This window comes from Budorcas taxicolor, chromosome 9 (genome assembly GCF_023091745.1).
Source record: "Budorcas taxicolor isolate Tak-1 chromosome 9, Takin1.1, whole genome shotgun sequence".
NCBI classification, from domain to species: domain Eukaryota; kingdom Metazoa; phylum Chordata; class Mammalia; order Artiodactyla; family Bovidae; genus Budorcas; species Budorcas taxicolor.
The window spans coordinates 40,729,298-40,746,282 of NC_068918.1; the positions used below are offsets into that span (position 1 = coordinate 40,729,298).

General features: G+C 34.8%; 1 protein-coding gene across 1 annotated transcript in view; it reads left to right on the forward strand.

Moving 5' to 3' along the window:
* Positions 1 to 16,985, forward strand: part of ASCC3 (activating signal cointegrator 1 complex subunit 3) — a 315,102-nt gene that overhangs the window by 44,184 nt on the left and 253,933 nt on the right. Inside the window, exons 5-7 of the mRNA XM_052645754.1 lie at positions 4,704 to 4,908; positions 5,570 to 5,711; positions 6,281 to 6,406. Coding sequence (XP_052501714.1) covers positions 4,704 to 4,908; positions 5,570 to 5,711; positions 6,281 to 6,406 — 473 coding nt within the window. The remainder of the gene's footprint in view (positions 1 to 4,703; positions 4,909 to 5,569; positions 5,712 to 6,280; positions 6,407 to 16,985) is intronic.

The following is a 16,985-nucleotide window of genomic DNA, read 5'->3' on the forward strand; positions in this document are numbered from 1 at the left end:
AAGCAGCACACTTTTTAACCTAAAACCACATATTAAATTTGAATTATTAAAAATTTTTTGAGCCTTCAGTTTGCCCTGAAATATTTTCTACTCTTCCCAATCGGCATTTACTCTTTTAGTCTGTGCTAGGTTGTTATTAATGTTGCTATTATTGAAGAATATAATTATAACCGTCAAAAATTTGGGACATTTAAACAGACTAATTTCTTCTAAGGACTATGGTGAAAGAAACTGACAAGGAGCATATATTAAAGATTTCTTAAATAGAGTTGTTGTATAATTGCATTAAAAATGATTCTCCTTAATTTCTTTTTGTGAGGAATGGGGGAAGGAAATACTCTTGAAGAAAAGAATCATTTGACTCGTTACTTTATCTCTGTTCTCATCCATTTATTTATTTTGATATAATTTTGTATTAATGATCCTTCAAAATTCTCTTAAAACTACCAAGTTGTTCCATTCTTTATTAAGTTACCTTAGTAAGATAGTCACGTACTATTCTTTTCTCTGTTCCACAAAATCATGGTCTTAGATAGCAGTCTGATGGCTCAGATGGTAAAGAACCTGCCTGTAATGCAAGAGACGCGGATTCTGTCCCTGGGTTGGGAAGATCCCGAATGGCCACCCACTCCAGTATTCTTGCCTGGAGACTCCCATGGACAGAGGAGCCTGGCGGGCTATAGCCCATGGGATTGCAAAGAGTCAGACACGACTGAGTGACTTTTCACTTTCAGAGAGCAGTAGCCTTTTGCCATTTAGTGTTTTCTATCTTTTATACTGATTTTCTTTGAATCTTTATGTATGTGTATATATATATATGTGTGTGTGTGTATATATATGTATACATATGTATGTGTGTATATATATATAAAACTACCATATGTGTGTATATATATACACACACACATATATACATATACACACACACACACACACACACACATACACACACACCCTGCTGTATCTCTGTTCTTATACCAGGAAATATAAGGTAGGCTAGAAGTGAGTGAGAATAGTGTACTAACTGCTAAGTTGATAGTTATAAATTGAATTCTGTTTTGGGGGCTGTCGTGGCGAATGTTTAGTATCAGTTCAGTTCAGTTCAGTCACTCAGTTGTGTCCGACTCTTTGTGACCCCATGAATCGCAGCACGCCAGGCCTCCCTGACCATCACCAACTCCTGGAGTTCATGTTTAGTATAGGGTGTACTATAAAAAAAAAAGATTAAGTTAGCTTATGCTGTCAAATGACACTATTTTGGGTAGTTATAGAAAACTTTGTCTGTCATAGTAACATTTTAAAAGGATACAAGCTCTACATGTTTTTCAGTAAAATTCTGTATTAGAGTTGCTGTTAAGCTTATTCATTTCATTTCTGCTTGTCAGTCTCTACAGTTAGCTGAACTCATCAAAGAGAATAATACACTTAAGCATTTGTGCTTAATAACTTGATTTTAAAAGTCACTTATTATGTTCAATCTTACGGGATTTCAGTATATTCTGACTGAGGCCTTTTAAAGCTATTAATAAGGTAAATATAGTTCCTTCTTATAATTTTAACTTTCTTATTTTGATGATCACAGATGTGTCCAATAGTATTTTGTACCTGTCACATTTGTTTAAAATATTAATGATGTTAGCATAAAATATAATATGTCACCCAAAGACCCCTTCAAAAGCAGAGACATCACTTTGCTGACAAAGGTCCATACAGTCAAAGCTATGGTTTTTCCAGCAGTCACGTGTGAATGTGAGAGTTGTACCACAAAGACTGAGCGCTGAAGAACCGATGCTTTCTAACTGTGGTGCTGGAAAAGACCCTTGTGAGTCCCCTGGATTGCAAGGAAATCAAACCTGTCAATCCTAAAGGAAATCAACCCTGAATATTCATTGAAAGAACTGATGCTGAAGCTCCAATACTTTGGCCACCTAATGCGATGAACCAACTCATTGGAAAAGACCCTGATGCCAGGAAAGATTGAAGGCGGGAGGAGAAGGGGAAGGCAGAAGATGAGATGATTAGATACCATCACTGACTCAATGGACATGAATTTGAGCAGACTCCAGGAAAATAGTGGAGGACAGAGGTGCCTGGCCTGCTGTAATCCATGGGATTGCAAAGAATCAGACACAACTTAGTGACTGAACAATACCCAAAGAATTTAATTTCACATACACAGCCTTTAACACTCATTCATAATAAGTTTGTGGCATTATTCACATTTTTAATAAATCTGCTTAACATCTCTGTTTCTGAGCATGTGACTTTACACATAGGTTATTTCTTTTTTTTCATATTTCAGAGTACATTTGAAAACTGGCAGTATGCTGCTTTCTTTCTCTAACACTAGTTTCTTGGTTATAAATTCAATCATTATAATAGATAAATAAGATTTACTTACAAAGCAAAATATGTAAGACTTAGAAAAATACTTTTCTCAGAACCATAAAATGTAGTTCCAATATAGGTAAGATTGTGTCTTATTTCATAATTTTCAGATGTAACTTTTATTTCTCACTTTGCTTTTTGAGACTTGCGGTGCCATTATACACAGGGGTTATTTCATGTGGTTGAGAGGTAAAATGACTTATTCAAAATCATGTAATGAGATAATGACACATGCCTGAGAATTGTGAGTAGAGTGAATTAGAAAGCTAATTTCCCCCTCTTGATGCTATGTTTAAATCCTTCCTTGTTTTGTATTACGTCTTAGAACTTGATAAAATAACTTGCATTGTGCATCTTCAGAGTGTGGACCAATTTCATTCTTAATTGTTTTTCTAGCCTAGCAGCAGTGCCTGGGACCTAGTAGGTCCTTAAAACAGTAAGCTTGCATTGACTTGGATTGCTTTCAGTGACATTCCTGTCAGTTCCTTTAGGGCTGCAGTGAGCCAAGATACTATTTCTTAGAAAGATTTAATTAAACACAGAAGGTAATCCTGTTAAAACATTTTTCCTGAATATTGAGTTGACCAACCACAGGTTTAATTCTCCCTTATAAACACTGAGCTTTGATTGACCTGATTCCTCTTAAGTGGTTCTAGACTTCTTCCATTTTTTAAAGAAGCTGTATTTCCCAAATTAAAACTACAAGGAGGTATCACCTTACACCAGTCAAAATGACCATCATTTATCAGTTGACAAATAATAAATGCTGGAAAGGGAGCCCTCCTACCTTGTTGGTGGAAATATAAACTGGTGTAGCTCCTATGGAGTACTATATGGAGGTTCCTTAAAAAGCTAAAAATAGGGAATTCCCTGGCAGTTCAGTGGTTAGGTGCTTCTACTTCAGGGGGCACAACTTTGATCCCCGGTTGGGGAACTAGATCCCTCAAGCCATGTGGTGTGCCCCTCGCCACCAAAAATAAATAAATAAAAATAGATTTACCATATGGCCCTGTAATCCTACTCCTGGGCATATATGTGGATAAAACTCTAATTTGAAAAGATACATGCACCCCAGTGTTTGTAGCTGCACTATTTACAACAGGCAAGACATGGAACCAACCTAAGTGTCCCACTGACGAATGGATAGAGATGTGTTATATGTATACAATGGACTATTACTCTGCCATAAAAATGAATGATATAATGCCATTTACAGCAACATGGATGTACCTAGAGATTATCATATTAAGTGAAATAAATCAGACAAAGACAAATATCATATGATATCTTATCTGTGGAATATAAACATAGGATACAAGTGAGCTTATTTACAAAGCAGAAGTAGCCTCATAGACATAGAAACAAATTTATGATTACCAGAGGGGATGGGGGATAGATAAAATTAGGAGTTTGGAATTAGCATATACATATACATAGTACTGTATATAAAATTCCAAACAAGGACCTTCTGTATATAAACATATACTGTATATAAACATATCTGTAAACATAACTATAAACATAAACATACATAAACATATATATACTGTATATAAACATATACTGTATATAAATATATATAGTATTGTATATAAAATTCCAAAGACCTACTGTATAGCACAGAGAACTGTATTTAATATTTGTAATAACGTATAATGGAAAAGAATCTAGAAAAGCATATATGTATATATGTATACACACACATCTGAATCACTTTGCTGTACATCTGAAATTAACACATTATAAATTAACTATACTTCAGTTTAAAAAATGGTTAAAAACCCTGCATTTCCATGAAAAGGGAGATCATATTTAATTTGCTTTAGTCATCTTCTAAATATATCCTGAGCTGTATTTTATTTTTATTTTACTTTATTTCATGTATAAATTAGTAGTGACATGTAGACAATTTAACATAGTGAGACCTATTATATGGGAAAAAGTTAAATCTTATATGTAAAGAATATCTTTATTTTATTATGCTAACAGTAAATGCTGATTAGTATTGTTAATTATTTTGAAATAATTTAGATTTTTTCATAATTATGAAATATAATTTTTAGTTTCCTGATGTTATATCTAAGAATTTATATTAGTCTATAGCAAGACAATATCTGCTGACTTTTTCTAAGCCAGGATATTATATCATTTAGAAATTGTGACTTAGAAAAACTCTCCTTAGAACATGTAATTAAATGTGCCACTTTAAAAAAATGAATTCTTAGAGGATTGTGTAGCTTGTTTTGGTAAAGAGGAAAATTGGTTTTCATAAAGGTTAAACTTGTAAAACAATGGATCTTAAATTTGCTTTGCAGACAATTGCAAAAAAATTTTAGGAGAAAATGCTAAACCTAATTATGGTTGTCAAGTCACTATTCAGTCTGAACAAGAGAAGCAGTTAATGAAACAGTATCGCCGGGAAGAAAAAAGAATTGCCAGACGAGAAAAAAAGGCTGGAGAAGATGGAGAAGCTGCAGAAGGACTCCTGTGCTTTGATCCTAAGGAACTGCGGATACACAGGTAATAAAAACCAGAAGTTGAAAAATGCTTGTGTTGTAACTGTTGCTTTTATGTATCATAATTTTAGTTTAGTTTTAACAACTTGGATGATTCTTCTAGACACGTTTCTTACAAGAATAGAATTTTGTTGTATGAAAACCTAATTTTCTAGGATAAGAAAGCAGTGATCTGCTTAATTAGAATATTCTTGGTTGCATCCACAGAGGTCAGAGATTTAGGTGCTGTGCTTTATGAAGTGTACACAAATTTATTTTGAGACCTTTTTCTTTCCTACCTTAATGAATGCTTTTCCCCATGTTGTTGAGAAGTAGAAAGGAGGCAAATGAATACATGGTATTTAAATATTGAAACACAATTTAAGAAAGGAACTTATTTATACTTTGTTAAATATCTTTGGATTGTGAAAAAGAAAATTATAATAAAAAACATGAAGTCAAACTTATCAGATGATGTTATCTAAAAATAGTACCTGAAAATGTGTTGATACTTATGTGATTACAGGGAAAATTTCAGGCTTGCTAATAACTTTGTGTTGTTTAATTTCTTCTCTTTTGTAATTGAACACTACATGAAATAGTTATTATAGTGACTTTGTTTTAGTATATGCTTTCTATTGTGAGATAAAAATGACAGATTTAGCCTATTATTTTTGTATTTACAGAGAGCAGGCACTCATGAACGCTAGAAATGTTCCAATTCTGAGCAGGCAGAGAGACACAGATGTTGAAAAAATACATTATCCCCATGTTTATGATTCCCAGGCTGAAGCCATGAGAACATCAGCATTCATTGCTGGTGCAAAGGTATGTCATTGGTATATGACCACTTTTGGATAACATGTCTGTTCTAGAAGAAATGCCACATAGATTTTTCCATTTCTTTTTACTGTGCTAAATTGTATATTTAAATATTGAAGAAAATGAGGTAGTGCAGTTTATGTGAAGTTCTTAGCACATAGTAGGTATTCAAAGCATGTTTGTTATCCTCCCTTTCAGTATCTCTGCAACTTACATTTTTGAGTTTTAGCAGTTATACCACTTTTGAACTAAACCTTACACTGTGTATCGCACATTTTCCCTGGCTGCGTAACTACATTTATCTTCAGGAATACCATGTAATTACTGTGTGCTTAAAATTCATCAGTGTAATGTGGTTTGTGTGTTTTATGAGATATCTGATTCATGAATGCTTTTTGTATATGTATGTGTGGTTTTTTTTGTTTGTTTTTGTTTTCCTTTAGCTACGTTTATTTGCTAGTGCAGTGTCGTGAAACCAATAGCGTTTTTCCCTCTCTCTTTAATTAAAGAATCTTTATCAGAGACATTATTCTATCTTGTATAATTATTGGATTTTTAATTTTTGATGTTTATAGATGATTTTACCAGAAGGAATCCAAAGAGAGAACAACAAGATATATGAAGAAGTAAAGATTCCTTATAGTGAACCAATGCCAATTGGCTTTGAGGAAAAACCAGTTTATATCCAAGACTTAGATGAAGTAAGATTTTCATTTTATAAAGTTGATAGTTTTGATGCTTGGTATGATTTTGAATGCATTTGTATTGGAAAAATAATTTTTAAAAGTTGGTTAATACAGTAAAGAGATACAATCAGTTGGTTATTAATGAAATAGGGGAGTTTAAATTAAAATATATATATACATGTATTTCTTTATACATTGAACATATTTACATATATTTTGTGTATATTTCTATAATTATATGTTTATTTTAGCTATTTTAGCTCATATTTGATTTACCTTATGTAAGCTGACTCAAGTAAGTTGTTTTAAAGGATTCATATATTGACATATCAAATTGAGTATAGGACCAAATTCTAAACTAATCAACTTTCCCTCAACTTTTTAAATTTTGAATACTTGTAGCCCTATGGAAAAGATGCATGAATAGTAATTCCCTTCTGTTTTGATTTACCATTAGTTAAAACTTTGCTATAATTGCTTTATCTCAGAATGAAATAATTCTTCATTTAAAGTACATATATTATTTAAGGTTAGCCTTTTCATCACCAAAGTGAAGTTGCTTTATTTTTATATATATGTAAGTCATATGAAGTCATTCAGAAATATCAAATAATATAGGCATACAAAAGGAACAGCATACGGAGTAACTATAGCCAACCAAAAGTAGCTCCATTCTATACATATGGGTGTATATGTGTTTTGATTTTACAAAAATAGAATTATATCCATACATACTTTTTTCTGTTTATATATATATATATATATATATATATACTTACATACATCTTTCTATGTCAATAGACATATTTTTATGACATTATTTTAAATCACTATATGGTATTCCAACTTATGTCTTCATTACTTTTACACCAATTTCTTATTGTTAGAATTTTAAGTTTCCTATAAGTTTTTATAGTAGACTAAAATTGTCATTAAAACTTATATTAGTGGGTTTCAGCCTTTGGATCAAAATTACTGTAGAATTTTTTCAAGATCCAAATGCTTTGATCCCTATTAAATCATAATCTCTTGGGTGGGACCCATAATATCTATTTTTGAAGATGATTTTTAGAGCTCTATAGGTGATTCTGAAATGCAGGCAAGGCTGAGAGCTTATAGAATTAAATAGTTATATATATAATTCTTTTTAAACCCTACCAATCATTATAAGGATTATCATCATGAAGATTTATTTAGTTTTCTATATTAAATACTAACTTTTTTTCATATAAGAGCATTGTTGACATTCATTGTCTTTACAATGAATGGACCAGGCTTCTTTTTCTCTCATACTTGTTTCCAAATAAATACTTTGTTCACTTTAATGTAGAATACAGGAATAGAAGAGATTTCTGAATGGGTTCTTTCCATCTGCAAGCTTAATGTCTCTTTGCCATGTAGCCTAACACACTTATAGGTTCCCTGGGTTAGGATGTGGCCATCATTGGGGATCATTATCCTCTCTACCACACGAGATGTGGATGACCACAATTTAGCTATTCACCTGTTGACGGACATCTGTGTTGTTTACAGTTTTTGGCTGTTATGAATTCTGTGAGTCTATTTGAGCTGCCCTAAGCACAGACTAGGGGGCTTAAAGAACAGACATTTGTTTTTTCACAGTCCTGGAGGCTGGAAGTCCCAGGCCAAGGTGCTGACAGTTTTGTTTTCTGATGAGGACTCTTTTCCTGGATTGCAGCCCCTTGTCTTCTCTCTGTGTCCTCACAAACTCATATGGCTTCTTCCTTATGTGTCTAGAGACCTCTTGTGTCTTTTCTGCTTCTTATAAGGACACCAGGCCTACTGGATTAGGGTCTCATTCAGATGACCTCAGAACCCTAAAGGTTCTGTATCCAAATATGGTCACTTTGGGAGTTAGGGCTTTAGTTTATGAAACTTTGGAATACATAATTGCATCCATAATGTGGAAATAACTGCTCCAGATATTGGTGTACAGGTTTTTGTGTGAATGTAAGTTTTTATTTCTCTGGGATAAATATCCAAGAATGCAATTACTCAGTTATATTATAATTACTTGTTTAGTTTTCTAAGAAACTACCATAATTTTTTTTCCAAAGTATCATTTTATATACCCAACAGTAATCCAGTGTGATCTAGTTTCTCCACATATTCACCAGCATTTGGTGGGTATCACTTTTTAATTTTTATTTTAGCCATTTTAATTCATATTTTTATATAGTACTTGTATTTTCCTTCTTGTGGTTTAAATGTGCACTTTCATAAGGAGCAATAATTGGGGAATACTACATTCAAATGCAGTGTGTCATTAGTACATAAGTAAACTCTTTGATGTCTTAACAATGTAGATAATGATCCCAACTAGATGTTGTTACTGTGGATATTAATATAGAGCTCAGGAAAAAATATAGATGTTAACAGACTGTTAGTTTAGTTAGATGCATCTGTTAGTTTGGATCTTTTTTAAAAGGCAGGATCTTTATGTATCAGGAGAAATGCTCTTGAAGATGTTATCTTTCTCTTTTCACTGAGATCATAATTGGATTCTGCTCCTGACAGTCCTGTGGAACAATAGATAAAATGCTTTTATGTCCTCTCACTGACTGAATGTCACATCAGAGAAATTTGTCCTGTCTTTCTTGTCTTCTTAAAATACTTCTGTCATTTGATTAAAAAGATAAGGATAATTTAAAAATTCTAAAATGATGTGCAAAATTGCTGTTAATGCTCTTAAATGGGTTTTGTACTTTCTTGGAGAGGGAATAATCCAAAAAAAAAAAAACCCCAAAAGAATCATTAGATGGGCTTCTGTATTAGATAGAACTCACTCATTTGGAAGGTAGAGAAATGAAACTCAAAATAAGTTTTAGCAATGAATACAGACTGTTGGGAAATATCTGGGAATAAAGCTGCCTGTGCATTCAGATGGATATATAAGTTCACATGATGTCATCAGATCTTTTCCTCGGTCTTCATCTCTTTCTCTCTCTCTCTATTTCTGTCTTTCTTTATTTCTTTCTCTTCCCCTTCTCCCTTATCTTCTCCTCCATCTCTCTTACCCTCTATTCCCCTCCTTTTATTTCTCTGGTTCTTTTTATCCCAACTCTCAGATACATACTTTTTACATGTAATCAGGGAAGAACATAAGACAGCAACTCCAAGCTTTCCTCTCCCCATATTCTAAAAGCAAGAGGGTTTTCCCCATTAAAAAGAAAAAAAAAAACTCCTGGGATGAACTCTTATCTCCTTGACTTGTGTCACCAGTTCATTTCTGAACTATGTTCCCCACGATAGGAGTGTTGCTGCCGCTACTGCTGCTAAGTCACTTGCCCCATAGACGGCAGCCCACCAGGCTCCCTCATCCCTGGGATTCTCCAGGCAAGAACACTGGAGTGGGTCGGTAGGAGTGTGGGATTCTTAATTGACTATGCCTGCTCACTTGAGTCAGAGAAGGCAATGGCACCAGTACTCCAGCACTCCAGTACTCTCGCCTGGAAAATCCCATGGACAGAGGAGCCTGGTAGGCTGCAGTCCGTGGGGTCGCACAGAGTCAGACACGACAGAAGCGACTTAGCAGCAGCAGCTCACTTGAGTTTCCTCACCCTCGGCCCTCTGTGAGCCATCAGGAGTCAAGGAGGAGTTTCCCAAAGGGAAGATGAGGCTGTTATCCTTAAAAAGGAGCATATGAAAGATGCCTAGCAGACAGAACTGTATCTTTGATTCTGCATTTTTGTTGGTGTTAAATCAGTTGAGTGCTATCTGTTTCCACAGGTGGGAGTTACAGTTTTTAAATAGCCAATAGAATGTTATTTGGCAGAATCGGAATACTGATCCAAATATACTATTTAGTTTGGAAAAGTAATGTAAAAGATACATATAATGTTTCATTTGAGAAGTTAAGGAAGTTGAGTCCTATAAAATCTGAATGTAGAGAGTTTGAGGATTTTTGTGACCCCAGATTATTGAATCCCGTGTTTACAGGCTAGGTCCTAGGGGAAATTATAAACAGAGGTAACTTAAGATCAGAGAGTTGCTGCACAGAGTCGGACATGACTGAAGCGACTTAGCAGCAGCAGCAGCTCACTTGAGTTTCCTCACCCTTGGCCCTCTGTGAGCCATCAGGAGTCAAGGAGGAGTTTCCCAAAGGGAAGATGAAGCTGTTTTCCTTAAAAAGGAGCTGATCTTAAGTTACTCCATGTAGCGTATCTGACCCACACCATTTCTATGGAAGTGATTAATACAGTAGGGGTATGTTGTGCAAATGTCTATGGCAGCACAGAGAAAGCAGATTAGCAAGTTCACAGAAGTCTTCATGGAGGTCAATGCAGGGCATAGGATTTTGCCAGATAGACAAAGGACGTGGTTGGGGGGTGTATCATAGGCAAAGGATGCTCCATGAAACAGTATGTGACCTTTTGTAAACATGTATTTCAGTATTAGTAGTATGCAAGCTACATATGTAGCGTGACAGCAAAGTAGTCTGAAAAGAGACTTACTAGTGCACATAAAGGACTTTGAAAACCATACATAGTAAGTTTAAATTCAATGTTGTGGGAAATGCTACTTTTTAAAAATAAAAGTAAATGATCAGATTTTTTTTCACTTACAGAGATTACTCCGGTTGCAGTAAAAAAAAAAACAAAAACAAAAAAAACTGATGGTTGAGAGTAGAGCTGCTGCAATAATTCAAGGGAGAAGTGCTGTGTGCCTGAATGAAGAAAGTGGAGCCTATATAGAAAGTGGGACAATGAAGAATAGATAGCTGCTAGTTAAATGTTAGTAAATGTTAGTTTAGAAGTTGTATAACATCTGATGACAGGTTAAATGACAGGGGATGAAGCAGAGAGAAGAAACTGAAATGATATCCAGGGCAGCATGGGTGAGTGCTGGTGTCATTTATTAAGATGAGAAACAGGAGAAGAGTAACAGAGTATGTGTGTTACGTCCAGGAGGTCACGTGTTGGTGAAGAGTGAGGCTATGAATCCAGGCGGTTGAGCTTGAATCTTGGCTCCCCATGTTCTAGTTGAAAGAATGGGGCCAAGTTACTCTCTGAGATCCAGTGTTTCACTTGTACAGTTGGGATGATAGTACCTACCTCATCATTTTATTGTAAGGATCAAATCAGTTCAGTTCAGTTCAGTCGCTCAGTCACGTATGACTGTTTGCCACCCCATGGACTGCAGCACCCCAGGCCTCCCTGTCTGTCACCAACTCCCACAGTTTACTCAAACTCATGTCCATGTCCAACCATCTCATCCTCTGTCATCAAATGAGTTAATATATGTAAAACACTTGGAAGAATTATGAGTACTTAAGACATTTTAGATAGAATGTTAGCTTAAAATGATAAATGTAAACTGACAACTGGTGAGATCAATCTGAGTATGGATAACATGAAAAGACTTATTGTTTCTCTGGAAATTATATTTATTAAATACATTACTTCTATGTTCATTTATGCTCTTCAGATATTCTTTCATTACAAGTACATAGTCACTCTATGAAGACATAGGGTAGTTTCCAGTTAATTGATAGAAAATAAAGAAACCTGTCATTGTACTTATTGACATTTGTGGTTATCTCAAGACTAAGAGTTTGGGAAAAGGGAAGTAGAATGAGTATAAAAAACTGTTACTTTTCTTGTGGTTTTACTGTGTTCTCTGAGCCTGAAGGGATCCTAAAGCTGAAAGAGTTTATTGACACAGTTTGATTCAATCAAATTACAAAAGCCAGAAAGCTAAAGAGGCATCCAGAAAAACACTTCAGAATGTGAATCATTTTTATGAGATCAATTTGAACAGGAAAAAATGTTACTAAAACCTGGACATACAACCAAATAAAAAGCCTTTTCCTGAAGTATCCCATAGGCTGCTTATTACACTGTCAGGTATATTATCAGTTTCATCAGCACCATGACCTTGAATTCCTCACTGCTTTTTTTAGAGGTGGTATCAAGAAATAATAACAAAATCTAAAGTTCAAAACTGAAAAGTGAGCTTACAGTCTTTTTCATACTGATAGAGATCTTAGCGAAGAAGATTTCATAAATTTCACCAGGAAGGAAACAATGTGACAAATATTAAATTTCAGATCATTTTACCAAATTATAATTTCCCTTGATACATGTCTCACCTCACCGGGCAATCAAAGAAACATGAGTATTCTGATAATATTTGCTATTATATTTGTCAAATTTTTCAGTACTTATGACCACCAAATGAAAACAAATGAACAAACAAACATGTAAATATAGACACCTTCTGCATCTGTTGTAAACCCCACAACACGTTGTTATTCTTTTTGCTGTTAACAATCTTTTTAAGATATTAAGATGTCTAAATGATAACCAGGAAACGTCCTTATACTTGTGCATCTATCTGCTCTTTTATGCCTTTGTGTAGGGAGATTCAGATTTCCATCTGGTATTCTTTTTCTAGTGCAGGTCTGCTGGTGATAAATTCTTTCAGTTTTGTATGTCTAAAAAAAATAATCTTTATTTTGTTCTTGAACAATAATTCATTTGCTGTGAAATTTTAGGTTAATGGGCTTTTTCCCTAGTACTTACAGATGTAGCTGCTTCTTGCAGCTTACAGATGTAATCTTGCTTATATTGTGTCTGATAAGAAACTTGTCCTCATTCTTTATCTTCCTCTCTATATAATAAGTCTTTTTTTTTTTTTTTTCTGGTTGATTTTTAGATTTTCTTTTCCTCACTGTTTTTAGGCAGTTTGATTATGCTGTGACTTTGTATTAACTTTCTGTTGTTGTATAAGAAATTACCAAGATATTAGTGACTTAAAACATCCATTTATTATCTCAGCGTTCTGGAGGTCTGATTTGGATGGTCTGGACTGGGTTCTCTGTTTGGACACGACTTAGCAACTAAACAAAACAGAAGGATTTTAGCGGTTTTATGTGTTAGGGGTCAATAAATGTGCAGTATATAAAAATTTGTTCCATGAGATAAGCTTTCCCATAAGAAATGCTTTTATGTTTTGACTCTCAGCAAGCATTTATATGATTAAAAAGTAATATTTACTTGCTAGGAAAGTACATTATAGTTCAAATATATGAAATAGCTAAGTCTGATTTGAAGGAGTGAATCTATATTTTCTTTTCTAAAAAAGAATTTTGTCTGTATGCGCTGAACTTTGGTAGGATTATACCATAAAGTATACTGGGAATGCTGCAAACAACTAACTAGGAAAAGGGCACCAGCTGCTTGAAAAATACCTGCTAAAGAGAGTTATAACTAACATCTGTCTCTAGCTAGGAGTAATTGAACAAAATAACTTTCTTTACAACCTATACTTTATTGATTTTATGGGGAGGAAAATTAGAAGAGAGAAGATTAAAGGCATAGCGGCATATTGAGCTTCCCCAGAATGATAATGTTAGAACTCAGATGATTTCAAAAGTCTGAAATGTACATGAATTTAACTTGTAATGTGGGAATTTCAAGTTGCTTTAGAAGTGAACTTTGTCCATATTTTCCAACTTATCTCTGTGTTGTAGTTACGCAGGCCTATCACAAATAGACAAAAATATTGGGTAGGATTGTATTACTACTCTAGGGTTTCATTATTTGTCTTTGACGATATATGTGAATTGGCTGTCTGTCATCAGGAATCATTTCTTGAGTCTTGATTGATGCAAGTCACTGTGCTACGTTGGGTATCAAAAGGTTTGGAATTACGACTGTGCATTTGAGGAACTTGCTATCCCGTTAGGCAGTTAGAACTTATGGGGATTCTCAGCTTTACCATTTGCACGTTTTGTGACGTGGATCAGGTTACATAACACCTCTAAGTTTCAGTTTCCTTATGAGTCTGTTTATTCTGAGAAGATTATGGGAGTCAGCACACAGAAAATGTGTAGCAGTATCTGTGATATATTTTGAAAGATGAGCTACCCAAATTGAAGCGTGGTATTGCAATGCTGACAAGGTTCAGGGCATACTTTGAATCTTTCTGTGAAGACATATGGAAAGGTGAAATTATTTTGGTGTCAGTAACATTAAAATTCCTCAAAGATGAATACTGGGGCTTCCCCAGTGGCTTAGCAGTAAAGAATCCGCCTGCAATGCAGGAGTCACGGGAGATGCAGGTTCGATCCCTGGGTTGGGAAGATCCCCTGGAGGAGGAAATGGCAACCCACTCCAGTATTCTTGCCTGGGAAATCCCATGGGCAGAGGAGCCTGGCTGGGCTACAGGCCATGGGATCACAAAGAGTCAGACATGACTGAGCATAGTACAGCACACAGCAAAGATGAATATTGAAGTAATGTAGAAAATGGCTTTAAATTGATAAAGGTAAAGGAAAGGAACCTGCATTGTTTTCGTTAATACTGTACATTTTTTAAGGCACATTATATCACATTATTTACCTTTATCCTCTTGTATAAACCCTAAAAGCAAGAGCTTTTAGAAAGGACAAGCTTCAATTGGATTGAATGGTGCAAATATCAAGCAGTGGCTAAATAAACATAGGGTTACCTTGCTTTTTGTATTCTGTCCAAACTCTTACATTCTTGATAAATTGTAGAGTTGTATGAAAATAATAATTATGTAATTTGAAAGTGTTAGTTGCTCAGTCATGTCCAACTCTTTGCAACCCCGTGGACTGTAGCCTGCGAGCTTCCTCTGTCCATGGAATTCTCCAGGCAAGAGTGCTGGAGTGGGTTGTCATTCCCTTCTCCAGGGATCTTTCCAACCCATGGATCAATCCCAGGTCTCCTGCATTGCAGGTGAATTCTTTATCATCTGAGACATGAGGGAAACCCCAGTAATTAAGTAATTTGGGTTATTTTGAATATATCAGCGGAAATCAATTATGAAGAAATGGACATGCTTTATTGTATAACTTTCATAATTTCTTACTTTAAATGTTTTGCTTATCCTTTAAATCTTTACATACTACACAAGAAGTTCAAGTAAAGCATTTGTCATACGGTGGGGGGTGGGGGTCCCCTTACCTAACTTCTCCCTTCTAATTTGATACATGTTTAAACCAAAGTTTTTCTGAGTAAAATGTACTTTAATCTTCCTGGAGTAGGTTGTGTTAACTTAAGAAAAAACTAAATGACTAAGAAAACCTTAATCACTATGTTCGGTGTAGGTAGGAAAAGTTCTCAGTCTTGCTTGTTCTCAATAATCGCTTGGAAGACTGCTAAGAAATGTCCAGATTACTATTCCCCACCTTAGCAAATAAATGAAGATCTCAATGGTTGAGAAGAAAGTCAATGCCAAGTGTGTTGTTAAGCAGTGGAATATTTGAATACACACATGTGTGTGCACATTTGTATATCGAACTATCCTAAATAAGTCATTAATACTTTCATTTATATAATGGGTTTTTGCTATATTATTTTTATTCTATATTAGATGGATTCTTGACTTGACATTATAAGAAGTTATTCAAATACTGTAAGGTTAGTTAGTGAAAATAGTCCATTATCCTTCAAAGTGAAGTGAAAGTCACTCAGTCCTGTCCTACTCTTTGCAAACCCATGGACCATGTAGTCCATGGAATTCTCCAGGCCAGAATACTGGAGTGGGTAGCCTTTTCCTTCTCCAGGGGATCTTCCCAACCCAGGGATCGAACCCCGGTCTCCTGCATTGCAGGAACATTCTTTACCAGCTGAGCCACAAGAGAAGCCATATCCTTCAAAACCCTTCATTTTATGAGGATTCTCTTAATATTACATTTTCTTGTTTAAGGATTATATATTTAAAATGACATCCTTGATTTATTTAATTAGTTTTGAAAAGTTTAAAGTCATTCATACTGTAAAAACATTTTAAATTTTAAATGAAGAAATTGCCTGTAATTTAATAAATATAACATTTTTGTGAACTTGACCACATTAAGTGCCTAAATACTTCACCTGCTTTAAAGATTTCAAGCAAGCTAATGAAAGTAATTTAAAAGTTAAGGTCAGAGCTAAAACTGGTTATTACTATAAATACCAGCCAAGAAACTGAAAATGACATTTTCTTTGTGGGACTCCACCGAATTGGACAGAGGATCTTCTGTTGTATTGCCATGGTTAGAAGTATGGCTGTTTATTAGGAGGCTGGCCCCACAATTCTGGTCAAAAAGACTGTGATACCAATTAAATAATAGTGTCTTACATTTTTAATATCTAACACTTAAAAAAAGTGATATCCTGGAGGGCTATTTACAATATATAATGTCAGGATAAATTCATCTCCCTTATGAAAAGTATTTATTTGCTTAGTAGAAAATGCCTTATTCTTTGCCTCTAATTTTAATTCTGCTTTAAGCATCTAAAGTTTGTATATGTAATTATAATACTGGTTTGTGAATCCAGCCCTTGTTTATTCTAGAGAAGCAAGCCAAACCTAGCCAACTCAGACTCAAAACTGAGGTTCCACCGTGTTTTTGTTTTTGTTTTGTTTTTTTGGCCCTGTTGTGTGGCCTGTGCGATCTTAGTTCCCCTACCAGAAATCTAACCCATGCCCCTTGAACTCGGAGTGCAGAATCTTAACCACTGAACTGCCAGAGAGTTCCCTTTTACTGTCTTTTTGTGCATTGGGAATGTGACTCTTGCCACAGCACATTGGTGAAGGTGTTTCGGAAGGACATCTGACC